This window comes from Grampus griseus, assembly GCF_964374135.1.
Source record: "Grampus griseus genome assembly, chromosome: 3".
Taxonomy (NCBI): domain Eukaryota; kingdom Metazoa; phylum Chordata; class Mammalia; order Artiodactyla; family Delphinidae; genus Grampus; species Grampus griseus.
Genome location: NC_139019.1, coordinates 61,339,084 through 61,366,116, shown reverse-complemented (window position 1 = coordinate 61,366,116; position 27,033 = coordinate 61,339,084). Strand labels below are relative to the sequence as shown.

The following is a 27,033-nucleotide window of genomic DNA, read 5'->3' as shown; positions in this document are numbered from 1 at the left end:
AGGAAAGGTGGAAATAAAAAGCTTATTACAATATAATAGAAATTTTTTTCCCTTTTACTGGAGAAAGACCAGTATTTGTCATATGAATAGTCCTTTCCCCAAAATAAGTCACTTTGGGGTTAGGAATACAGTTATGGTAATGTAACTAGAAGAACATTTTAGAATTACTTAGATAACTGTTGTCTGAAGGTATCTGTAAATTCTAAAAGGTATAATAGAAGCTTACAATTGTCAGTATAATTGAAAGGGAACATTTTATTTATCCTTGATCATACCCAGTCAACTGTTATAAGTTTTTTTAAATATAATTTCTTCATTGTATATTCCTAGATTTATCATTTTCATCATATTTTCTCTATTTAACATATCCTAAACACTTTTCTTCTTTATTGAAAACCTTTCCTAATGTTCAGGTATAAATTCCTTTTTAAAATTTATAATTCTTTCTCTTGTTTTTCTTTAAAATGTAGAAATTCATACTTGTTGAGCAATTTAAGCTTTGTAGTGAACCTTCTTTCTTTTATTTAGAACACCTCAAAAGGTGTTTATTTCCTTTTTCCTTTCAGGTTAATTTTAAAGAAATCCTTTTGTAGCATTTAACTTTCTAATAGAAAACAGAGTTTCTTAGGAAAACAAATTAGGTCAGTGCCTACTGAAAATCTGAGTTGTTTATATTTTTTTGATGACAGAGTTTCTTCTTAATTAGTGAATATATTGGTAGTTCATAGCTAAGCTGTGAGGGTAAGACACCATTTTATAAGTTATTGGTTTAATGTTGGTAAAAGCTTCACTATTGTGGGCATAAAACCACACTTCTTCGTTTGTGCAGATGTTTTATTGTGTTAGATCTATTATCCAGCTATTAGAAGATAAATGACTGATCTTTCCCATTTTCCATGCCTCAAGAAAATTGAAATAAGAAGGGGAATATCATTTGGGCTGTATGATTAGGGCAGGTTGGATGGCCATTAATTTAAGAGAAGAAAATCTTGGCTGCATTGGCCAGCTTACACCATATTATCAATCAAACCTTGATGCACTTCTTGTGATGACCCAGCACTCTCAGTTTTTTGCAACGTTAATTAGAATTCATGACAAAATAGATGCAAGGAAACGTTTTGTACCCTTCATAATTTTATAGAAAATTTATTGTTATTAGAGGAACCATTTGCTTAGTGTGATTTTTTTCATTACCAGCTTGTCAACTAGCATAGATAATCTGGCGAAAATATGAACTCCATAGATGGAGTGTCACTTTTGTTGATGGTTCATGTAGTTTACCTTGGAGCACAGCTAATGGCTGAAGTTCATAGCAACAGCACAGAAAAACGTGACAACCAAGGGAAGATAAATGAACCATGTTTATTGCTTTAATATAAAAAATACGTAAATGGAAAACTGCATTTGAATTTGATGAGTTCATTGCTAGTTTTCTTGGAGTGATTTATTTTTCCCCTTATATAAAAAGCTACTATTGACACAGTGAGATGGAAATTAACTGTCTGTTTTTGGGAAACCAATATTTTTGTTTTTCAAATCTGAGTAGATCATTTTATTTTAATTCTGTAAGTTCTATAGAATATTGAATATTTAATATACCAGAATAACCAATTCTTCTGGCAGTGTTTAGGCTAGAGTCGATTGTTAAAACCATATAATGAAACATCTAAAATCATCAGTTTTATTTTGTAAAGGTTCTTTTCTTTATGTTCTTCCTAATTATTTTTGTGTTTCAATGAACTTTATCTTTACTTAAGTAATGAATTATTTTCTTTCATTTTCATGTTATTTGTTAATACTTTAGAACTATTTTGTACCTGTAGCTCTTGTTTTGATAAATCTAGTACCATGTGGGAGCTGATTTTCCTTTTAATTGTTTGGTGTCTAAACATATTTGAAAAAGATAATTTCTAGGTTTGGGCAGAATAACTTGATTTTACATAGTATTCCTTAAATCGAAATTTTGTTGAATTCCCATTTCAGTTTCACAGATTATTTTATTCTAAGTGGTATTATTTATTTTTGTACTTTAACACCCTTGCCAATTAAAAATACATATCTTAATATAAGATTGACATATATAAGTATAAATGTATTTCACAAATACTGTGTTACCCTATAGTTTGATGTCATAAATTTAGTTGTTTTAAGAGATTTTTAAATGATAATTCTAATCTTTTAGAAATATGATTACCACAGAATATAATTTCTGAAGAGTGATTTGTGCAGAAGACATCAAAATGTGGTGTTGAAACACAAACATAACTTCCTTCCCATATCAGTAGCACATAGAAAATTATACATATAATACATTTTTATTTAGTTCACACAGATAATCAATTCTTTGCTTTTTCGATTGAGGTGCATACATGCTGGGACCAGCAGGCACCAGTACATGGGCAGGGCTGGAGTCAATAAATGCAGCTTCACGTTTATACTGATTGGTAATTCATAAAATCCCCACAGGACTGGAAACTTGTTTAGCATAATAGCAAGTCTATATTCTGAGCTGTTTTCTTTCAATTGTATTGTTGGTTGCACATTAATAAGCTAAATGTCAGCCAAGTAGAGGGACACTAAACACTAAAAATATGAATATCATTGTATCTAATATTTTTCAAAAAGTACCATTTCAGTAAGTTATATTTCTATTTAATTGCTTATTTTAAGACATTAGGGAAATTTTATATACTAAAATGAAGATCCCTAGTGTTCAGAAAGAATATGATATTAATTTATTTTTTCAAAACCCTATTATATTGTGGGCTAACTGCAGACATACCAGTGTACCTATATAAAAATATTTGTATATTATATATTCTGCTTAGCTTGTGTCTTCATACCAAAGAAATCTTAATTTCACCACTTTGCAAAAACATGGCAATTCCAAAAACAACATTTATGTTTCATTAACTGGTCTTGGAGAAAGCTACCTTTTGTTGGTAATATATTATTTCAATTTATACACATTATTATATAAGTAATAATAATGTTCTAAAATTTTAGCCAGTATTTTTTCCTTGTAAATAAATTATATCGGTAAAAATTAACAGGTTGATTAAAGTGTGTAAGATTTGAAAGTATTTTTATACTAAAGACATTTATGAGGTCCTCACACGCTTTAAGATAAGTTCATTGTGGAATTGTGGTCATTCTCATTTTAAACTGATATGATACGGTCCTTGTTATTGTACTAAATACTGAATCTTTAGATTAGAGTTCAGGTAAGCTTTAAAAATGAAAACTGCATGATTAATATGTCTAATCCATATGTGAACAATTTATTGAAATTTTATGTGATGAGATAAAAAATATTATGATTTTTTAATGCTAATACTTCTAATTCAAATACTTTAGAAAAGTATTCATTTTTCAGACATGTTACAGCTATCAAAGTTATTCTTTGAGGGAGTGACTTCAGAATTTGTTATTCAAACAGGAACATTTTATTAATCAAATGACTGAAACTTTTAATATTGATTGCCATAACACTGATTGCATCTCTGTAATGCCTGAATGGAATCCTTGATGGAAGGAAAACATTTTTTAATGAGTTACTATTTCTTTCTTTTCTAGTTGGTGGCTGGCAGTGTTGTCATGGCTTTTGAAGAAGTATGCCCGGATAGAATAGATCTCATTCACAAGAATTACCGCAAGCTATGTAATTTACTAGTTGATGTAGAAGAGTGGGGGCAGGTTGTCATAATCCACATGCTAACTCGATATGCTCGTACACAGTTTGTCAGTCCTTGTAAAGAGGTAAGTGTTGAATAATCTTACACTTAAAAATTATACTAAGAAAATGGTTGAGTTTTTTAAAATGTGTACAAAAAATTAAGAGTAGAAAAATATAGAAGTCTGCATGTTTAAGGAGGACTAATCTTTCTCACGTTCTTTTGGAAAGCAGGAAACCAATATAAATGCAAGGATAATTGTTCGTTGTTTTGGCACTGATTGATGCATATTTAATGGCATAGTGTATAAACTTTTAGTATGAGGCCTGGCAAGAGCCCCTTGTTAGGAGCGGCAGCATGACACAGTGTTTGCAGTGACATTGCCAGATCATGGATATTTTGGTTATTAGTTTCATACCTTTGAGACCCAGCTGTTCCAGGTACTCACTTGTGAAGTAGGTAATGTGATTCTAACATAAGTTAATTTATACCTAAGATAATTTCTGACCTTTACAGATAAATTATTGTTGAACTTTTTTTTTTTTGCGGTGCGCGGGCCTCTCACTGTTGTGGCCTCTCCCGTTGCGGAGCACAGGCTTCGGACGCGCAGGCTCAGTGGCCATGGCTCACGGGCCCAGCTGCTCCGCGGCATGTGGGATCTTCCCGGACCGGGGCACGAACCCGTGTCCCCTGCATTGGCAGGCGGACTCTCAACGACTGCACCACCAGGGAAGCCCTATTGTTGAACTTTTAAACTACTTTTTTGTAGCTTTAAATTTCTAAAATATGTTTGTTTTACTTTTTTTTCACTTAAGCTGGTAGAATTTTAGTAAAATTATTAAGTATATCTTACAGTGAAGTTATTTGTTTTCTTTGTGCAGATTAAATTAGAAGCATACCTTATTCTTTTCATTATATTAACAATTTAGAAGGCTTTATTACACAGTTTGCAATAGAGATCTCTCAATGTATGTATAAGATTTAAGTGTAAGCTTTAAGTTGTTTAAAGAAATCATTAAATATTACAAGTATAGCACTCTCATTCATTCTAGTCTTGAGATATTTCTTTTTTGTCTTTTTAAAAAGCAGTATTATAGATTTTAAAAGCAGTATAGAAAGTAAAAGACCAGATATCTCCCAATTATGTCATAGTGTTTTTTTATACAAAGTTATGAATAGGCTTTGATTGAGTGTTCAGTACTAATTGCTTTTGTTAATTAGAAATAATATTAAAGTGAGAGAAAAATGTATATAAAATGGAAAAATGTTCATAATTCTTGCTTTAGGTGACATGTCAAGTTTTCTGATATTTAAGGAGTTTAAATGTTTAAAATATTCATCAGTGTTTTCTGCATTTACTAAGTATTGTTAGTATTAAAAAGTATTTAAATTTTTAAAAATATATCTTTATCCAGAAGGCTATCTGTAATATTGACTCTATCTTAATTTTAGTATTTAAAAAGTGATTGGGTTATTCTACTTAAAATTCAAAGTATGTTTTAAAGTATTTGTATGTAAAAGTCTAATGCCACACAGGGCTCTTAGATTGATAAAATTTTATCATATCATTGAACGAAGTAAACTTTTGATGGCACTTTTGCTGGATTAAGCAGCATGTCCATGCTGCAAGTGTCTTGCCCCTTTTGTGTCAGTGGTAACTTTGGAGAGAGATTTTTGTTGCTAATAGCTATCTGTTTGATTTCAGCCAGTTCCTTTCCAGAATGCTATTCAGATATATTTTTTGCTTATTGTGTAAGATTATAGGTAATTTTATGTTATCTAGCCACTGTCTCTATTTAAAATTTTAAATTTTACTTTCCTGTCATCATCAAATCATTTTCAGTAGCTGTATGCAAGTGATCCCTGCTTTATCATTATATAGAAACTAGAGTTTAAAAAATGTATTTTCCTTACCTTATCTTCTAAAAGTAGACTTTAAAATCTCTGTTTTTGTACTTTGTGTTTCTGTTCCTTGAATTTTGTTTCATCTTATTTTAGATAAAATTAGTTTTTAAACCTATGCACAAAGCAGGAGAGTTAAATTCTACACTACCATATATATTTATTCTTTCGACAGATAGTTTTTAAAATTGGTACTATAATGCATTCTTTGTGTTTTCACATGTAACTCTGTGAACGGTAATTTTTACAAACACGAGATGAAGTTTGATCATTGTCCTGGGTACACTGGAATTGCGCTAAATCATTTCTTATCCTTGCCATTTATTTGCAATCTGACTTTGGCATTATTCTAAATTATGTGGTTAGTAGACTAATTTTGTGGCTTCCAAGTGCGCAGCTCTGTCCTCAGGAAGCTAGCACTGCTGCAGCAGCAACCACGGGGGGGGGCAGTGGCGCTCTTGAGTGTGCAACTCTGGCTCTTGCCACCATTCCAACAGAGCATCTTCACCTTTGCTTGCCTTTCATAGGCAGCTTTGCATATGATTTCCCTTTGAGAAAGACTCCTTGGCTTAAGGAAGGAAAAGAAAGAAAACCACTTCAATAGAACATTTATAAGGGTGTAGCTAACTATAATCATATGTATTTTTTTTTTTTTAGTTATAGAAGCAATTCGAGCACATGGTGAAATAAAAAATAAGTCTTCCTTCTCATAACTCTTGGTTGACCCCTTAGAGACAATTACTGGCAACCACTGAATTTCACTTGTTTTGGTGGTTATAAATTTTACTTTGAATAATACATTTCACTTTATTTATTGATTTAAAATATCAGACTCCAATAAAGCTATTTAAAAAAATGATATCAGTTGACTCCAAAATAATCAGGATAACAGGCTTGTGTCTCCTTGTGTACATATGTGTTCTGTTAAGTACCATCGGGAAAGATTTGAAAGTGTCATCCTTCATTGTAGTGTTAGCAGTAAGGGACTGTCAAAGATGTAAGACTTTTGGTACAAATATATTTTATAAAATGAAAGTTCAAGTGGATTATCATAATTTAGACTGTGTCCATGCTTACTCTTTCAGTCAACCCATCTCAGTGACTAGCTGTTAATTCCGTTTAACAGAAACTTTTGAATGAGCAGTCCAGCCACTTATACTCTTGGGGACTTTTTGGCCTAGACTTCAAGTTGCATCCAACTTTTTAGGTCTAGCCAGGGTGATTTTAACTTTATGATTCAGTTTGCCAATTTCTAAAGCAAAGTTTGACCATACCTGGAAGAAACTGAGAAGTATTCAGCATTTATATCTGCTTTCATTCTTCACTTCTCATGTTGTAAAAAGCATACGATGGAGTAAAGAACTGTTAAAGTATTATAGAATAGAAAGAAATTGGAACAGTACTCCAGCAGAGTTAGTGCTGAGTTGTTAATATCCTTTTATGTCTCTTAATCATCAACACTTGAATGTGTTTTTTTCACAGGATTAGCAGAAGGATGTTCATTCTAGCGTCCCATCACTTTACGTAAGGCAGAAGTCACTTGCATAAATGCTATGTAAACACCATTTTATGATGTTTAAAGAGCCATCTACCTTGAAGTGAAAGGATTTACGAGTGAGAAAACTCACTAAAATAATTCATTGACTTAAAAGTTACCTAAAATAATAAATACCAAATTCATTAAAATCAAGAGGTTTCTCTTTTTAAGTACTAAGAAAATGTGAAGAGTAATACTGTGATACTTAATATTTAGCAAATTATTATTTTGGTGTATTTTCTTATGTTCTATTTTATTTGAGATAGGGCAGTGGGAATTGTTATACCCATTTTATAGGTGACAAAACTGAGATGTATAGATTTTAATTACTCACCTAAGATAATATTGCTTATAAAAGGTGGAGCCAGAAATATAAACAGAATAATCTAATCCCTAGGTCAACATTCTTTCCTTTATATCTGTTCACTCGTGACTTTTAAATTAAAATATATTTTTGCTCACTTTAATAAGTTTCTGAGTGTTTGCTTATCATGTTCTAGTCAAAGCTAATTTTGAAGCCCCCTCCCCAATCCTTAGTGCTCAGACATTGCAATTAGCTAACAACCATAATTACATTTGCTTTTCAAAGAGAAAAATTATGTTTCTCATTGAATTCTTTAAAACATTTGTTTGTGTTCATACGCTTGAAGCGTAGCAAAATTGTTTTTTTGAGGAATTGAAAATTAGTAGAAGTACTTTTTGAGATGAGCTGATGTACATGCTTTTGTCAGTAAGTCCTCAAATGAACACATCATATACAAATAAGCTTCTTCGGGGCAGAAGCGATTTTTAATTTAGTTTATTTACATCATTATAGATCAGTACTTAGCCTGTTTATATGTAAATGTATGATTTGAGGAACAATTAAGTGTTGACAAAGTAGATTGCAGTCATATCAATTGCAGTGCATTTTCCATAATTTTTCTAACTGACATCTTTGATGATAAATAGTGGATGCCAAGTCAAAGCCGATTATACAGTGCACTAGGAATTCATGGGGCTGTCAGGGAGAAGACCGATTGACTTTGAATTTACATATTAATGAGAAGATTTGTTAAGAGGGTGCTTGACTATAGAAAATAACAGCGTTGTTTATAGGGCACGACATTTTATAAATACAGCTGATGCAGGAAAATGGAAATTAAACCTTTTAGGTTAATAAATTCAAGAGACTGCTAAAATGCATATTTGCATTTTTATTTTCTTAAATTTACCTTACTCTTTGCAGTCAAAGTGGCTTTTTTTTAATTCTAGGTCAACTTTGTATAATTTTCAAGGATATAAAATTACTTAAATGTTTTCTTTGTATCATTCAAGCCTATTGTAGGAGAATTCTTGAAGCCTAAATGCAAGTCTCTGAGTCTAAAGTGCTTTTGTAGAAGTAATAGATTTTTAAAAATAAATGTTATTAAAAAAAACAAGTAAATTTTAAGTGATTAAAAAAAAAATTAGTGGCATTACTTATAAACTGAAGTGAAACTGGGCCTGACAGGAATGTCTTTCATTTTATGAATTAAAGTTGAACTTTCTCTAGGATGTGATGGTTTTGGAAGAATTATCAAAATATTTTACTTCACTAATTTAGAACTTAAAATTATGTATGTTCACAGTTACTTTTTAGCATATGAATCTAGGTAATAACATTCTGGTGGGAATATGTATGCCGTTTTGAAATTGAAAATGATGATTTTACTTTTCTTCCTCTCATTATATCTGTATTTCAATTATAAAACCTTATATAGGTGTAAGAAAGTTCCAAGTTTACAATTTTGTTTCAAGTATTTTTAAGATACGTTTCTTAAGTTTTTCAAGGGTAGCTATAAAATAAGAACCCATCAGAACACAAAATTCATGGACATACTTCTTGATTAGCAATTTTCTGCAAGTACAAAAATATTTTGGGAATAGACTCGAAACTCCACATCCAGGCCCTGTTTTAGAGGACCCAAGTGTTAGAGATTATTTTTTATTTTTTCTTTACAGGTTAACTTTCTTTGTAAAATAAATTTTGTATTTTGTCTTGCTAATGGGCTGTTTTTGAATCTTACTTGCTATTCTGCGGAATTTTTAAAAAACAAAATAGTGAAGAGTTGTGGTAGAATTCGTGCTTTACAATGCAAATAAAAAAGTTTTTAGCTCACTCTTTCAGGCAACTATTGACGAAGGAAGGGTTCAGTGTGCAGTTTAATGGGAAACTATGGACCATGTGCTGATATTGAAATGAGGTCTCTGCTCCCTGAATTGGTTATGGAGCATTTATCTTAAAGATTGCTTATTCTTTTTGTTGTTTATAGTTTATTTTTGATTGGGTTTTTTAAACTTACATAGTTTCTTTTCTAAAGAAACATTTAAAATTTTATTCAAGTAACATGTATGTGGTTAAAAAAAAGAAGTTAAATAATACAAGGCTTATAAGAAACAATATTTTCCTATCCCACCTTTCCCATGCCTGAATTAGCTCCTTCAAATTCTTTTAGGCTTTTGTGTATGTGTATGCATTTAACTTTCTCCATTTCTGAGTAATATACATATATTGCTGTTTCTTGATTTATCAATTTTAGACATGACTTCCAATTATAGAAATGGAGGATTTAGCATTCTTCTATTGTATTACTACCGTATGCTTCCATTTTCCCTGTTCTATCTTTGCAATTTAATTGTATTACAATTTTTCAACCATTGTTTATTGTTCATTTAATTATGACTATGAATGTTATTTATACTGTATAGTAACATTTTCATCTCCTTTTTTGTGGAACTTTAAGTTCTTCCTGGAATCAAAAATTGCCTCATTTTTAATTTGCCTAGTTTATCATGTCACTATTACAAAAGCACTCCAAATTCTCCATCAGAAAATTAAATCCTCTCCAAATATTATTTTGTAGGCAGTTGTTGAGATACTACTAGTTGCCTACCTAATATCAGTTCTCCAACTCCACTTATTAAATAACAGAATCCTGGTTTTTGTTCAGAGTAGTGATAAGTCTAGTTAAAAATAACCAACTTCTTCAAACACCCTTGGAGTCGGAAATGGCTATATGACCCAGTTGTAGAAATTGAGATAGTTGTAGAAATATTCTGGCAGAGATTCTAGGACAGCTATTATTTTTCTGACAGGCTTACTTGACATATATATTTTACCCTTTACCTTTTTTCATTGTTTCTTCTTGGAATGTATGTGTGATGATTAGAGGTACAGCAGCCATTTTGCAGGCATGAGGATGAAGCCACACTCTGAAAGTAGATGGTACTGAGAAAAAAAAAATGTTCTCCTTATGGATAACTTGATATTTCTGTTATATATAGCTGAACACAGTCCTAGTTAGTACTGTTGTCATATATCCAGTATTCCAATAACTTCATACTCTTCCAGGAGACATTCTCCTGGAGGCTTTACCCTCCTTTTCTAACCTGATTGCTTGCTAGGCTTGCTACACAGCTGTTGTTCTGGAACATAATTTCTTCTCTTTTCTGTGTTAAATCCTCTATTTCTTAGGCCTTCATCTCCCTAGTGTCTTCTTTTTTGGTCTTCCTGGATGGAGAATATCTTGCAGTACCTTCTTAAGAATGGGTAGATTAGAGGTAAAATTTCGAGACTTTGCAGTGTCACTCTCACACTTGATATTTTGCCTGGACTCTTGGATCAGTATTCTCTTAGGTCTTATATGTTTGAAATGTCTTGCTACTTTTACACTTGACTTCTTGGTTGGATATAAATGTTGGGATACCTTTTGAGAGCTCTGTAGCCACAGATTTTTCTTTTTTGCAGGTAACTTGATTTTTTTGTTTGTATCCTCAAAAATGTTTTTTTTTTTTTCTTAAAATAGTTTGAAGATTAGCAAGGTTGCCTCTCAGTGTGGATCATTCTATATGCTCTGTATATTCACTTCTTCCTTTATTTTAGGGAATTGCCTTTTATGTTTGAATTTTTAAATTTGATATTAAAACTTATTTTCTTACTCCATTTGTCAATTATATGCTTCAGGAATACCAATTATTCTATTTTATAATCTTTGCCTACTGTATCTTTCACCTCTTTAAAAAATTGCTTTGATGTTTGTCTTTTTATTTGCATTCCTTTATCTCCAGTCTTTTTTTTCTGTCAGTAATTTGATTTTCAGTGATCTAATCTGTTATTTATAGTTTTTACTTAATTTGGTAATGATACGGCTTTCATCTTTAACTTTCTTTACTCAGGTTTAAATCTTATATTTCCTTTATTCTATGGTTCGAACATGTGGTTTTTTTTGAGTTCATGTTCTTAGTAACTTGCTGGAGAATTTCTTTTGATATATGGAGGATTTTCTTTCAGAATGATTTCTTTATTTTTTGCATGTTTTTTTTCTTTCCCCCTTTTGTCCTATGAATGTATTGCACAGTTATTATGCACTTTTCATATTGCAACTACTTGAGAAGTGCTGGTATAGACATTTTATTTGCTCTGATATAGTGTGACTTCTTAATTCTGTCGCAGCACACCTAAAGGCAGTTTGTTTCTTCCTCTCAGTTTCAATCTGATTGTGGGTATTTTGTGCCTTTTTGCTTTAGTAGCCTTAGGGCATTTGGGGAAAGGAGTAATTTGTGGGATAGTAAATTCAGTCTTAGCAGAGATGGATCTCGTTTTTAGAATACTTGAGCACTTCTTTGGGAACTTTCTTTATTTTTTCTTTTACATTTTAAAAAAATATTTATTTGTAATTTATTTTTGGCTATGCTGGGTCTTAGTTGCAGCATCCAGGATCTTCATTGCGGCATGTGGGCTTCTAAGTTGAGGCCTGCGGACTATTAGTTGCGGCTTGCATGTTGAGTTCCCCAACCAGAGATCGAACTGGGCCCCCTGCAATGGGAGTGCAGAGTCTTACCCACGGGACCACCAGGGAAGTCCCTGAGATAAACTTTTTAAAAAGCCAGGAAGATCTGAATGCAGCAGTGACAGCTGGCAGTAACTGATTTTTTTTTTAACTTTTTTTATTTTTACATCTTTATTGGAGTATAATTGCTTTACAATGGTGTGCTAGTTTCTGCTTTATAACAAAGTGAATCAGTTATACATATACATATGTTCCCATATCTCTTCCCTCTTGCGTCTCCCTCCCTCCCACCCTCCCTATCCCACCCCTCCAGGTGGTCACAAAGCACCGAGCTGATCTCCCTGTGCTATGCTGGCTGCGTCCCACTAGCTGTCTATTTTACGTTTGGTAGTGTATATATGTCCATGCCACTCTCTCGCTTTGTCACAGCTTGTCCTTCCCCCTCCGCATATCCTCAAGTCCATTCTCTAGTAGGTCTGTGTCTTTATTCCTGTCTTACCCCTAGGTTCTTCATGACATTTTATTTTCTTAAATTCTATATATATGTGTTAGCATATGGTATTTGTCTTTCTCTTTCTGACTTACTTCACTCTGTATGACAGACTCTAGGTCTATCCACCTCATTACAAATAGCTCAATTTTGTTTCTTTTTTATGGCTGAGTAATATTCCATTGTATATATGTGCCACATCTTCTTTTTCCATTCATCCGATGATGGAAACTTAGGTTGTTTCCATCTCCTGACTATTGTAAATAGAGCTGCAATGAACATTTTGGTACATGACTCTTTTTGAATTATGGTTTTCTCAGGGTATGTGCCCAGTAGTGGGATTGCTGGGTCATATGGTAGTTCTATTTGTAGTTTCTTAAGGAACCTCCATACTGTTCTCCGTAGTGGCTGTACCAATTCACATTCCCACCAGCAGTGCAAGAGTGTTCCCTTTTCTCCACACCCTCTCCAGCATTTATTGTTTCTAGATTTTTTGATGATGGCCATTCTGACTGGTGTGAGATGATATCTCATTGTAGTTTTGATTTGCATCTCTCTAATGATTAATGATGTTGAGCATTCTTTCATGTGTTTGTTGGCAGTCTGTATATCTTCTTTGGAGAAATGTCTATTTAGGTCTTCTGCCCATTTTTGGATTGGGTTTGTTTTTTTGTTATTGAGCTGCATGAGCTGCTTGTAAATTTTGGAGATTAATCCTTTGTCAGTTGCTTCATTTGCAAGTATTTTCTCCCATTCTGAGGGTTGTCTTTTGGTCTTGTTTATGGTTTCCTTTGCTGTGCAAAAGCTTTGAAGTTTCATTAGGTCCCATTTGTTTATTTTTGTTTTTATTTCCATTTCTCTAGGAGGTGGGTCAAAAAGGATCTTGCTGTGATTTATGTCATAGAGTGTTCTGTCTATGTTTTCCTCTAAGAGTTTGATAGTGTCTGGCCTTACATTTAGGTCTTTAATCCATTTTGAGTTTATTTTTGTGTATGCTGTTAGGGAGTGATCTAATCTCATACTTTTACATGTACCTGTCCAGTTTTCCCAGCACCACTTCTTAAAGAGGCTGTCCTTTCTCCACTGTACATTCCTGCCTCCTTTATCAAAGATAAGGTGACCATATCTGCGTGGGTTTATCTCTGGGCTTTCTATCCTGTTCCTTTGATCTATATTTCCGTTTTTGTGCCAGTACCATACTGTCTTGATTACTGTAGCTTTGTAGTATAGTCTGAAGTCAAGGAGCCAGATTCCTCCAGCTCCGTTTTTCGTTCTCAAGATTGCTTTGGCTATTCGGGATCTTTTGTATTTCCATACAAATTGTGAAATTTTTTGTTCTAGTTCTGTGAAAAATGCCAGTGGTAGTTTGATAGGGATTGCATTGGATCTGTAGATTGCTTTGGGTAGTAGAGTCATTTTCACAATGTTGATTCTTCCAATCTAAGAACATGGTATATATCTCCATCTATTTGTATCATCTTTAAATTCTTTCATCAGTGTCTTATAATTTTGTGCATACAGGTCTTTTGTCTCATTAGGTAGGTTTATTCCTAGATATTTTATTCTTTTTGTTGCAGTGGTAAATGGGAGTGTTTTCTTGATTTCGTGTTCAGTTTTTTCGTCATTAGTGTATAGGAATGCCAGAGATTTCTGTGCATTAATTTTGTATCCTGCTACTTTCCCAAATTCATTGATTAGCCCTAGTAGTTTTCTGGTTGCATCTTTAGGATTCTCTGTGTATAGTATCATGTCATCTGCAAACAGTGACAGCTTTACTTCTTCTTTTCCGATTTGGATTCCTTTTATTTCCTTTTCTTCTCTGATTGCTGTGGTTAAAACTTCCAAAACTATGTTGAATAAGAGAGGTGAGAGTGGGCAACCTTGTCTTGTTCCTGATCTTAGTGGAAATGCTTTCAGTTTTTCACCATTGAGGACAATGTTGGCTGTGGGTTTATGATATATGGCCTTTATTATGTTGAGGAAAGTTCCTTCTATGCCTACCTTCTGTAGGGTTTTTATCATAAATGGGTGTTGAAATATGTCGAAAGCTTTCTCTGCATCTATTGAGATGATCATATGGTTTTGCTCCTTCAGTTTGTTAATATGGTGTATCAAGTTGATTGATTTGCATATATTGAAGAATCCTTACATTCTTGGAATAAACCCCACTTGATCATGGTGTATGATCCTTTTAATGTGCTGTTGGATTCTGTTTGCTAGTGTTTTGTTGAGGATTTTTCCATCTATGTTCATCAGTGATATTGGCCTGTAGATTTCTTTCTTTGTGACATCCTTGTCTGGTTTTGGTATCAAGGTGATGGTGGCCTCATAGAATGAGTTTGGGAGTGTTCCTCCCTCTGCTGTATTTTGGAAGAGTTTGAGAAGGATAGGTGTTAGCTCTTCTCTAAATGTTTGATAGAATTCGCCTGTGAAGCCATCTGGTCCTTGGCTTTTGTTTGTTGGAAGATTTTAAATCACAGTTTCAATTTCAGTGCTTGTGATTGGTCTGTTCATAATTTCTATTTCTTCCTGATTCAGTCTTGGCAGTTTGTGCATTTCTAAGAATTTGTCCATTTCTTCCAGATTTTCCATTTATTGGCGTAGAGTTGCGTGTAGTAATCTCTGATGATCTTTTGTATTTCTGCAGTGTCAGCTGTTACTTCTCCTTTTTCATTTCTAATTCTATTGATTTGAGTCTTCTCCCTTTTTTTCTTGATGAGTCTGGCTAATGGTTTATCAATTTTGATTATCTTCTCAAAGAACCAGCTTTTAGTTTTATTGATCTTTGTTATCATTTCCTTCATTTCTTTTTCGTTTATTTCTAATCTGATCTTTATGATTTCTTTCCTTCTGCTAACTTTGGGGGTTTTTTGTTCTTCTTTCTCTAATTGCTTTAGGTGCAAGGTTAGGTTGTTTATTCGAGATGTTTCCTGTTTCTTAAGTTAGGATTGTACTGCTATAAACTTCCCTCTTAGAACTGCTTTCACTGCATCCCATAGGTTTTGGGTCGTCATGTCTCCATTGTCATTTGTTTCTAGGTATTTTTTGATTTCCTGTTTGATTTCTTCAGTGATCACTTCGTTATTAAGTAATGTATTGTTTAGCCTCCATGTGTTTGTGTTTTTTACAGCTCTTTTCCTGTAATTGATATCTAGTCTCATAGTGTTGTGGTCAGAAAAGATACTTGATACAATTTCAGTTTTCTTAAATTTACCAAGGCTTGATTTGTGACCCAAGATATGATCTATCCTGGAGAATGTTCCATGAGCACTTGAGAAAAATGTGTATTCTGTTGTTTTTGGATGGAATGTACTATAAATATCAATTAAGTCTGTCTCGTTTAATGTGTCATTTAAAGCTTGTGTTTCCTTATTTATTTTCATTTTGGATGATCTGTCCATTGGTGAAAGTAGGGTGTTAAAGTCCCCTACTATGAATGTGTTACTGTCGATTTCCCCTTTTATGGCTGTTAGTATTTGCCTTATGTATTGAGGTGCTCCTATGTTGGGTGCATAAATATTTACAATTGTTATATCTTCTTCTTGGATTGATCCTTTGATCATTATGTAGTGTCCTTCTTTGTCTCTTCTAATAGTCTTTATGTTAAAGTCTATTTTGTCTGAAATGAGAATTGCTACTCCAACCTTCTTTTGGTTTCCATTTGCATGGAATATCTTTTTCCATCCCCTCTCTTTCAGTCTGTATGTGTCTCTAGGTCTGAAGTGGGTCTCTTGTAGACAGCATATATATGGGTCTTGTTTTTGTATCCATTCAACCAGTCTGTGTCTTTTGGTTGGAGCATTTAATCCATTTACATTTAAGGTAATTATCGATATGTATGTTCTATTTCCTATTTTCTTAATTTTTTGGGGTTCGTTATTGTAGGTCTTTTCCTTCTTTTGTGTTTCTTGCCTAGAGAAGATCCTTTAGCATTTGTTGTAAAGCTGGTTTGGTGGTGCTGAACTCTCTCAGCTTTTGCTTGTCTGTACAGGTTTTAATTTCTCCACCAAATCTGAATGAGATCCTTGCTGGGTAGAGTAATCTTGGTTGCAGGTTTTTCTCCTTCATCACTTTAAATATGTCCTGCCAGTCCCTTCTGGCTTGCAGAGTTTCTGCTGAAAGATCAGCTGTTAACTTTATGGGGATTCCCTTGTGTGTTATTTGTTGTTTTTCCCTTGCTGCTTTTAATATGTTTTCTTTGTATTTAATTTTTGACAGTTTGATTAATATGTGTCTTGGCATATTTCTCCTTGGATTTATCCTGTATGGGACTCTCTGTGCTTCCTGAACTTGATTAACTATTTCCTTTCCCATATTAGGGAAGTTTTCAACTATAATCTGTTCAAATATTTTCTCAGTCCCTTTCTTTTTCTCTTCTTCTTCTGGGACCCCTATAATTCTAATGTTGTTGTGTTTAATGTTGTCCCAGCGGTCCCTGCGACTGTCCTCAGTTCTTTTCATTCTTTTTTCTTTATTCTGCTCTGCAGTGGTTATTTCCACTATTTTATCTTCCAGGTCACTTATCCGTTCTTCTGCCTCAGTTATTCTGCTATTGATCCCATCTGGAGTATTTTTAATTTCACTTATTGTGTTGTTCATCATTGCTTGTTTCATCCTTAACTCTTCTAGGTCTTGTTAAATGTTTCTTGCATTTTCTCTATTCTATTTCCAAGATTTTGGATCATCTTTACTATCATTATTCTGAATTCTTTTTCAGGTAGACTGCCTATTTCCTCTTCATTTGTTAGGTCTGGTGGGTTTTTATCTTGCTCCTTCATCTGTTGTGTGTTTTTCTGTCTTCTCATTTTGCTTATCTTACTGTGCTTGGGGTCTCCTTTTTGCAGGCTGCAGGTTCGTAGTTCCCGTTGTTTTTGGTGTCTGTCCCCAGTGGCTATATTTGGTTCAGTGGGTTGTGTAGGCTTCCTGGTGGAGGGGACTAGTGCCTGAGTTCTGGTGGATGAGGCTGGATCTTGTCTTTCTGGTGGGCAGGTCCACGTCTGCTGGTGTGTCTTGTGGTGTCTGTGTACTTATTATGATTTTAGGCAGCCTCTCTGCTAATGGGTGGGGTTGTGTTCCTGTCTTGCTAGTTGTTTGGCATAGGGTGTCCAGCACTGTAGCTTGCTGCTCGTTGAGTGAAGCTGGGTGCTGGTGTTGAGATGGAGATCTCTGCGAGATTTTCACCGTTCGATATTACGTGGAGCTGGGAGGTCTCTTGTGGACCAGTGTCCTGAACTTGGCTCTCCCACCTCAGAGGCACAGCACTGACTCCTGACTGCAGCACCAAGAGCCTTTCATCCCCACGGCTGAGAATAAAAGGGAGAAAAAGTAGAAAGAAAGAAAGACAGAGAGAGAGAGAGAGGGAAAGAAAGAAAGAAAGAAGGAGGGAGGGATGGAGGGAGGGAGGAAGGAAGAGGAAAGAGGATAAAGTAAAATAAAGAAAGATAAAATAAAATAAAGTTATTAAAATAAAAATAATTATTAAGAAAAAAATTAAAAACAAAGAAAAAAATGGACGGATAGAACCCTAGGACAAATGGTGAAAGCAAAGCTATAGAGACAAAAATCTCCCACAAAAACATACACATACACACTCACAAAAAGGGGAAAAGGGGAAAAAATAATAAATCCTGCTCTCAAAGTCCACCTCCTCAATTTGGGATGATTCGTTGTCTATTCATGTATTCAACAGATGCAAGGTACAAGTTGTTTTTGGAGCTTTAATCCGCTGCTTCTGAGGCTGCTGGGAGAGATTTCCCTTTGTCTTCTATGTTCGCCGAGGTCCCGGGGCTCAGCTTGGGATTTGGCCTTGCCTCTGCGTGTAGGTTGCTGGAGGGCGTCTGTTCTTCGCTCAGACAGGACGGGGTTAAAGGAGCAGCTGCTTCGGGAACTCTGGCTCACTCAGGCCGAGGGGAGGGAGGGGTGCGGATGCGGGGTGAGCCTGCAGCGACAGAGGCCGGCAGGACGTTGCACCAGCCCGAGGCGCGCCGTGTGTTCTCCCGAGGAGGTTGTCCCTGGATCACGGGACCCTGGCAGTGGCGGGCTAAACAGGCTCCCGGAAGGGAGGTGTAGATAGTGACCTGTGCTTGCACACAGGCTTTTTGGTGGCGGCAGCAGCAGCCTTAGCGTCTCATGCCCGTCTCAGGGGTCCGCGCTGTTAGCCGTGGCTCGCGCCCGTCTCTGCAGCTCCTTTAAGCAAAGCTCTTAATCCCCTCTCCACACGCACCAGGAAACAAAGAGGGAAGAAAAAGTCTTTTGCCTCTTCGGCAGGTCCAGACTTTTCCCCGGACTCCCTCCCGGCTAGCCGTGGTGCACTAACCCCCTGCAGGCTGTGTTCATGCCTCCAACCCCAGTCCTCTCCCTGCGCTCCGACCAAAGCCCGAGCCTCAGCTCGCAGCCCCGCCCGCCCCGCCGGGTGAGCAGACAAGCCTCTCGGGCTGGTCAGTGCCGGTCGGCACCGATCCTCTGTGCGGGAATCTCTCCGCTTTGCCCTCCGCACCCCTGTGGCTGCGCTCTCCTCCGTGGCTACGAAGCTTCCCCGCTCCGTCACCCGCAGTCTCCGCCCACGAAGGGGCTCCTAGTGTGTGGAAACCCTTCCTCCTTCACAGCTCCCTCCCACTGGTGCAGGTACCGTCCTTATTCTTTTGTCTCTGTTGTTTCTATTTTCTTTTGCCCTACCCAGGTACTTAGGGAGTTTCTTGCCTTTTGGGAGGTCTGAGGTCTTTTGACAGCGTTCAGTAGGTTTTCTGTAGGAGTTGTTCCACGTGTAGATGTATTTCTGGTGTATCTGTGGGGAGGAAGGTGATCTCCGCGTCTTAATCTTCCGCCATCTTCCCGTTAAGTCTCGGGAGCTTTCTTATGTCCTATAGTGACATTGATGCCACCTACTATGTTCCTGTGGAGAAATTTTCTTGACCTTTAAATTGTTCTTATTTATTCATTGTTTAACCGAGGAATTCTCCTGTCCAGTATGGTCATTGCTGGCCACATGTGTCTATTTAAACTTAAATTAAGTGAAATTGTAAATCAGTTCCTCAGTTGCACTGGCCCCACATTAAGGGTTCAGTAGTCATGCGAGGCTAGTGCCTACTGTATTGGATAGTGTGATATAAAATGTTTCCGATATCACAGAATTTTCTTTTGGGCAGTGTTGCCCCAGAGTCATCAGTTCTTTCAGAGAGAGACAGGCATGTTGTTTACTCTCCCACCTGCTTCTCCTCACCACCTGTTTCCACTGCCAACCTCCCTCACCACCCCACCACCCCAAGTAGGATGAAAGGTAAGAGTAACCCCTCAGTTTTCTTCTGTCTAGCAGGCAAGAGTTAATCATGAACAGTCTCAAGAAGTGAGGAATATGTTTTTCTAGAGTCTTTTGTTTTTAAAAAAAACTGCTAAAAAAGTTTACGCCATTAGATTGTGACCCTCTTCTTGTTTCTTTCTCCACTGACTTATTTTTGCTAGTTTTAATTTTTTATTTTCCGCATATTATTTATATTGGGGAAAGAAATTCTGTTTTCTGTTTTTCTCTCACCATATTTACCTAGTAGCCCCAAAATGTTCACAGTATTAAAAGTATTTTATGAATTTTAACGGGTACTAAATGAATTTTAGGAGGAGAAAGTTAGAGCTTAAGATGTTAAGAAATGTGATGAATTCTGCTGCCCTCCTCTGATGTCTGTCCTCTTTCCACTGTGCTTTTCTCCTTGACATTCTGTTATAGATATTTATATCATTGTGTTTTCTTGACCGTATAGTCCATTTATTTCCTTATATTTTTCTCTGTGTTAGTCTTATTACTGTAGCATAAAGGAGTAAATATGATTAATATTGAATTTGTCTCTGACAAGTCAGTTATTTAATTTTTAAATTTGTGATTTTGCTGCTTAGTAGTTATCTATATTCATCTCAGAAAAGATTATGATTTTATGTAATCTAATGTGGTCATTTAAAACAGTCAATTTTATTCTATTATTCATTTAGCTGTATATATACAAGACTTTAAGTTTCTGATACATATCTTAAAATTACTGCAGTCCTACTGGAAGCTGCTAGCCTTTGATAGACTCCAGAGTTCCAAAATGGTTACGTCAGACAGATTCTGCTAGTGCATTGTTGTCTAGGTGGTATAGAGAATGTGGCAGACACTGTTGATTGTCTCCAGCAGACAACCCCTATGCAAAAAGTTCTTCCTTGCAGACAGATGTTCTACAGGGATTGAGCACCCAGGTGTCTTTGCAGAAACCATGTTGCTTCCCAGCCCAAACTAGACTAATGTTAATTACATTCCCCTTGTAGGTGGTAGGTTTAGGAATGGGCATATAACACAATTCTGGCTAACGTGAAGTAATGGGAAATATGACGAAAGTGGGGTATAGAGGAGTGTATGAGAAAGGTTTACTTTCACATAAAAAGCATGAAGACATCTGACCTGCGGCTGAGATGTACTTCATGGACTTACAGTTTCCGCTTCCATTGATGGAATACCTTGATCAGATTAACTCCCTGGGAAATTATTTTGAAAAATAGCAGCTAAAGGTGTACTATAGGATGATCAAAAGTAGGCAAAACTAGAGAGGACTCTACACATGAAGGACTGAAATTTCAAGGTGTGAGTTTGCAGGTTTTTGCCTGGGGGAATTCCCCTATCCCATATAAAAATGGAAAAAGTTACAGCCTCACTTACCTAGGTATTAGAGAACAGACTTCAAGGCTGGCAGAATACCTAAAATGTTTGGGGAGAAATTCCAGAAAGGTGTGGGAACCACAGGAGGGTGGAAATGCATGTAAACACCATTCAAGTCATTGGCTGACCAACTCTCCATGTGTGGAGAAGGCTCCAGTGTGTCTAGCAAAAAAAAAGCAACTGGAAACTAAATGGAGATTTCACTTGCTGGTCGTATTAGGATACACAGAGTTTGGAGTTTGAAACCAGTAAGATGCCTGCTAAAACAAATATTAATACACTTCAGAGGAATGCAACACAAGGAAGAATTTATAGTGTATGGTTGATAATATTCAGAATACAATTTGAAAAAATCAGCAGACATGAGAAACAAAAAAATAACTAATGCTGAAGAGAAAAAGTAGGCAATAGAAAGATAATCAAGAAGAAGCAATTATCAGGCAAATAATGTAGCTATTATATATATTATATATATATGGCAAAAATATTAAAAAGCAACATAGTTGTATTGATTGAATAAACGAATCTTAACAGGAAAGACACTATAAGAAAGAACGAAATGGAAATTCTAGGGCTGAAAAATACAATGATTAAATGAAAAATAAGCTAGATAGGCTTAATAGCCAGGAGGAGGCTGTGAAAGTGTTAAGAAACCTGAAGATAGATTAATAGAAATTATTCATTCTGAAAGAACAAAGAGAAAAGCAAGTGAAGAAAAGTGAACAGTCTCAGAGCCATGTGGAACAATATGAAACAGAATAAAATACTTGTAATTGAAGTCCCAAAATGAGAGAAAAGGGTGAATGGAGTAGAAATAATACCTGAAGAAATAAAAGCTTAAAAAATTTCAAGTTTAGTTTAAGGGGGGAAAAAACCAAGTGTACAGATCCAGGAAACACATCAAATTCCCAGGCAAAATATTAAAATGTCACACCTAGGTACGTCATAGTCAAACTTCTGAAATCAAAGGGGAAAGAGAAAACCTTGAAAGCAGACAGAAACAATGCATTATATACAGAGAAACAATGATTATGACTAACTGCTGATAAGAAACAATGGAGTCTAGGAAACAATGGAATATCATCTTTAAATTGTTGAGAGAAATCTGTCAACAAAGAATTCTATATTGAACAAAACCATTCTTCAAAAATAAAGATGGAATGAAGAAGTTTTCAGATGAACTAAATTGAAAAATTGATATGTAGGACTGTATTACAAGAGATACTGCAAGAAGTTGTTTAGGTTGAAGAGAAATGATAATAGATGGTAATTTATAACTATAGAAAGGAATAAAGAATGATAGAAATGATATATATGTAGGTAAATACTAAAAATTAAACTTTTTTCTCTTAGTTTCCTTAACATAATTCTGTAACACACACACAAAAGATGTTACATATATATACATCTATCTGTCTATCTGTCGCTATGTCTTCTCGGCAAAGATTGTACTTGCTTATGCTTAAACTCTGAATTTTCTGTACATCCATGGAGCTGTGACCTTGGCCTCCAGTGCCACAAGTCTTTGTTTGGACATAAAATGTTTTCATTTCTCTAGGAGTGGAATTACTGGGATGTATAGTAAATATATGTCCTTCCTTTTTACACCTCCAGTTCCTACTCTCCAGATGCAACTAGTTCTAACTCTTTTAGCTTTATCTTTTAGTAGTTATCCTCATATCATTTTTAAAACAACTTGTTTATACATGTTTTTCTAGTGACTCAAAGGGCATTATTTAATTTAGATATATAAATATTTGGGGATTAATGAAGAAGAAACAGTCCCTTTACAAAATTTTATGTTTTATATGAAAAGTTTTTCATAACCTAGATTATTTGCTTTTTAAAAATTTTTAACTGTTGTTTCTTGGAGCCCTAGTTTCCTACCCCCACTTTATCTAAAGTACAGATTTTTGCTTTTGTTTTTTCTATTTAACTATTAGAGTTCACCCTAAGATTAAAACAAACTACTGCTTTATCCCCTCCCCCATGAATGTCCACCAGTATTTTAAAACCTCTGCTCTAACCCTCTAACCTCTTCTTTTAATGTCCTAAAGGATAATTAAATTTATCGATTTCAAGTCAATAGACACTTACCTTCTTTAATACATTCTCTTTATTTCAGGGGTTTAGGTAAGGAGGGAGTGAATACTTGAGGAATTATGATTAGTTCTACCTAGGTTGGGCTTAATTTTATTTTGTAGTTTATGACTGAGTGAGAACCACTCTAAAATGCATTCTGCTTAACAAAAAACAGTTCTTATTTATCCCTGTAATTAGATTGAGATTAGTTTTCAAATGACTGGAACCCTTCTTTCTCATGTCTTAGAACTCTTAGACCTAAGATCAACTTGTGTAATGTGTATATTTTACTTTAGAGAAACATGAAAAAATGCCTTATGTAGATTCTTCAGATTTCTCAGTAACAAAATTTGGAAACCACTGCATTCGGAAAGCTTATTTCCTGTATACTGGTGCTGAACATATAGTCATAAGAAATGAGAAGTGTTGTGGGCAATTGAGCACTCTGAATTTTCATAGTGGCTCAACTCAAAGTTACTGGGCACAGGTGTTTCCATAATTGTGATGTATTGGGGGAAATTCAGTGTTCAGTGATCCTCAAACCCATACTTCCACCTGTGTGGTATAGTGGTCACTGGGCTGTAGTATAAAACATGTAAAGTGAAGAGCACAGCAGTTACCTCATGGAAGGAAAAAATGTCTCAAACCAGTATTCATATAATGTGTTGTTTTACATAGGCCTAATCAGGGGGGAAAGAGACTTTTTTTTTGAGAAAAATATTAAATTAAAAAATTTATTAAACATGACTTTTTTTAAAAAAGTAAACATGTGCTATCCATACTGAATAATTTAATTGTTTATGATATTGCCAATCACCTACCCACTCTGGTCTTGTCAGGGAAATCTAACCCAATGTCAGAGAGATGGACCACCAATACACTGCTATGGTATCTATGGACTGAATGTCTATGTCCTCCGAAATCCACATGTTGAAGTCCTAACTCCCAATGTGATGGTATTTGGAGGTAGGGACTTTGGGAAGTAATTCGGTTTCAGTGGATTGGTGAGTGTGGGGTTGTCGTCATGGGAATAGTGCCCTTATAAGATGACACACCAGAGAGCTTGCTTCCTTTCTCTGCCCATGTGAAGACATAGCGAGAAGGCAGCCAGCTACAAGCTAGGAAGTGGGTTCTCACCAGGAACTGAGTCTGCCAACACCTTGATCTTGGACTTGCCAGCCTTCAAAACTGTGAAAAATTGTAGCTTAAGCCACCCAGTCTATGGTATCTTGTTATAGTAGCCCAAGCTTGCTAATATGAGTGTCTTATGGCATGACAATGCCATGATGTGTTCCCTGTGTAGCTCTTAAGTAGTCTGTGTCCACAGAAGATAACAGACGTGGTATTGTCCTGGTACAAATCTGAAGTTGGTACTAGTGCCCTCCAGGCTGTCTTGGAATTCATAAGACAAATGGGTACACTCAGTGTCTTTTTCTCGACTACGACAAACACCACGGTAATAAAATAAAAGAGATGGCAGGATGAAGAATAAAGTTTATAAACTATGCCTTTCCAAAATATGATTTATGAAATAAAAGGTATTTTTTTTGGACTTCATAGAGCTTATATTTCATGTAACAACATTTCTCTTACTGAAAGTGAATGTTTTAAAGCAAGGTGAAAAGCTAATTTTATTCTAATGTTTTTATTTTAGCATTTGGGGTGGTCAGTACACATGAGTGGAGGGAGACCTATTTTCATATGAAATAGCTCAGGTATATTAAACTCACTGTTTCTTTTAAAAATTTGTTTTAATTTTTTTTTTAGAGAAGTTTTAGGTTATGACAAAATAGGGTGGAAAATGCAGGGAGTTCCCATATACTCCCTGCCCCCACCCACCTCCTGACTATCAACATCCTTCACCACAGTAGTACATTTATTACAGTCAATGAACATATGTTAATACATCATTATCGCCTGAAGTCCATAGTTTACACTGAGGTTTGCTCTTGGTGGGGTTCATTCGGTCAGTTTTGACAAACGTATAATGACATGCCTCCACCATTGTGATATCTTACAAAATAGTTTCACTGCCCTAAAAATCCTCTATGTCCTGCCTATTCATTCCTCTTTCCCCTACAAATCCTGGCAATGACTAGTCTTTTTACTATCTCCATAGTTTTTTTTTTTTTTTCAGTTCTTTGCCTTAGTCATATGCATTTAAGGATGCTCCATGTCTTTTCATATCTCTATAGCTCATTTCTTTTTAGGGCCAAATAACATTCCATTGTCTAGATGTACCACAGTTTATTCATCCATTCACCTGCTGAAGGATATCTTGTTTGCCTCTATAAATTGGCAAATATGAATAAAGCTGCTATAAACCTTGTGCAGGTTTTTGTATGGACTCTGATTGCTAGACTAGTTGATAAGAGTATATTTAATTTTGTAAGAAGTTGCCCAGTTGTCTTTCATAGTGGCTGTACTGTTTTGTGTCCCCACTGGCAATGAATGAGTGTTCCGTATGCTCCACATTCTTGCCGACATTTAGTGTTCTTAGTGTCCTGGAGTTTGGCCATTCTAATAGGTGTGTAGTTGTATCTTTTTAAAAAAAATATTTATTTATTATTTTTTGGCTGCGTCAGGTCTTAGTTGTGGCATGTGGTCTCTTCCGTTGTGGTGCGCGAGTTCAGTAGTTGTGGCATGTGGGCTTAGTTTCCCTGCAGCATGTGGGATCTTAGTTCCCTGACCAGGGATTAACCCCACATCCCCTGCATTAGAAGGCAGATTCTTTACCACCGGACTACCAGGGAAGTCCCTGTATCTTGTTTTAATTTGCACTTCCCTAATTACATATGATGTTGAACATCTTTTCATAAGCTTATTTGCCATCTGTATATCTTCTTTGATGAGTTGTGTGTTCAAGTCCTTGGCCCATTTTTTAATCGAGTTGTTTGCTTTCTCATTGTTGAGTTTTAAGGGCTCTTTTTATATTTTGGGTAACAGCCCTTTATCAGATGTATCTTCTCCAAATATTTCTCCAAGTCTGTGACTTGTCTTTGTCTTGACATCTTTTGCAGAGCAGACATTTTTAATTTTAATGAAGTTCAGCCTATCACTTATTTCTTTCATGGGTCATGCCTTTGGTGTTGTATCTAAAAGTCATCCCATATCCAGGGTCATCTAGATTTTCTCCTATGTTATATTCTAGAATTTTATAGTTTTGTGTTCCTTATTTGTCTCTAATCCTTTTTGAGTGAATTTTTGTGAGTGGTGTAGGTCTGTCTAGATTCATTTTTTTTGCATGTTGATGTTCAGCACCATTTGTAAAAAAGACGATCTCTTCTCCATTGTATTAACTTTGCTCCTTTGTCATAAATCAGTTAACTGTATATATTTATGTGGGTCTATTTTGGGGTTCCCTGTTCTGTACCATTAATCTCTTTGTCTGTTCTTTCACCAGTACCACACTGTCTTGATTTTGATTACTGTAGCTTTATAGTAGATCTTGAAGTGAAACTCACTGTATAAATGTTAAACTATTGAAAAATTTAAGCATACACAAAGATAGGGCTAAGAGTCCAATGAATCCTCATGTACACATCACCTAGATACAACATTCATCAGCTCATGGCTGCTCTCAACTTTAACTCAACCCCCTTCCCACTTCAATCCCAAATTTCATATGAAATTCAAGATATTATATAATTCCATCCATATCTATTCAGGATGTATTTCTAAAACACTGTCTTCACTTTAAAGAAACTGCAAAGCTGTCTCCATTTTCCAAATAAGAGGATTTAAAGCTTTTTTTTTGGTTCAGCTTGAATGTATACTCTTTTAGAAAGATGGAGAAAGTTGTTTTTTCTAGTATATAATTTCATTTTCTACACATACTGATATGTGTAGAAATAACA

General features: G+C 35.3%; 1 protein-coding gene across 6 annotated transcripts in view; it reads left to right on the top strand.

The window, feature by feature from the left end:
* AP3B1 (adaptor related protein complex 3 subunit beta 1) overlaps positions 1-27,033 on the top strand; it is a 283,649-nt gene that overhangs the window by 89,897 nt on the left and 166,719 nt on the right. For all 6 annotated transcript variants that reach the window (XR_014296557.1, XM_082651961.1, XM_082651959.1 and 3 more), the window contains exon 7: positions 3,577-3,759. Coding sequence is in view for 5 of the 6 variants with exons in the window: in XM_082651961.1 (XP_082508087.1) it covers positions 3,577-3,759 (183 nt within the window). In the remaining variant the exon portion in view is untranslated. The remainder of the gene's footprint in view (positions 1-3,576; positions 3,760-27,033) is intronic.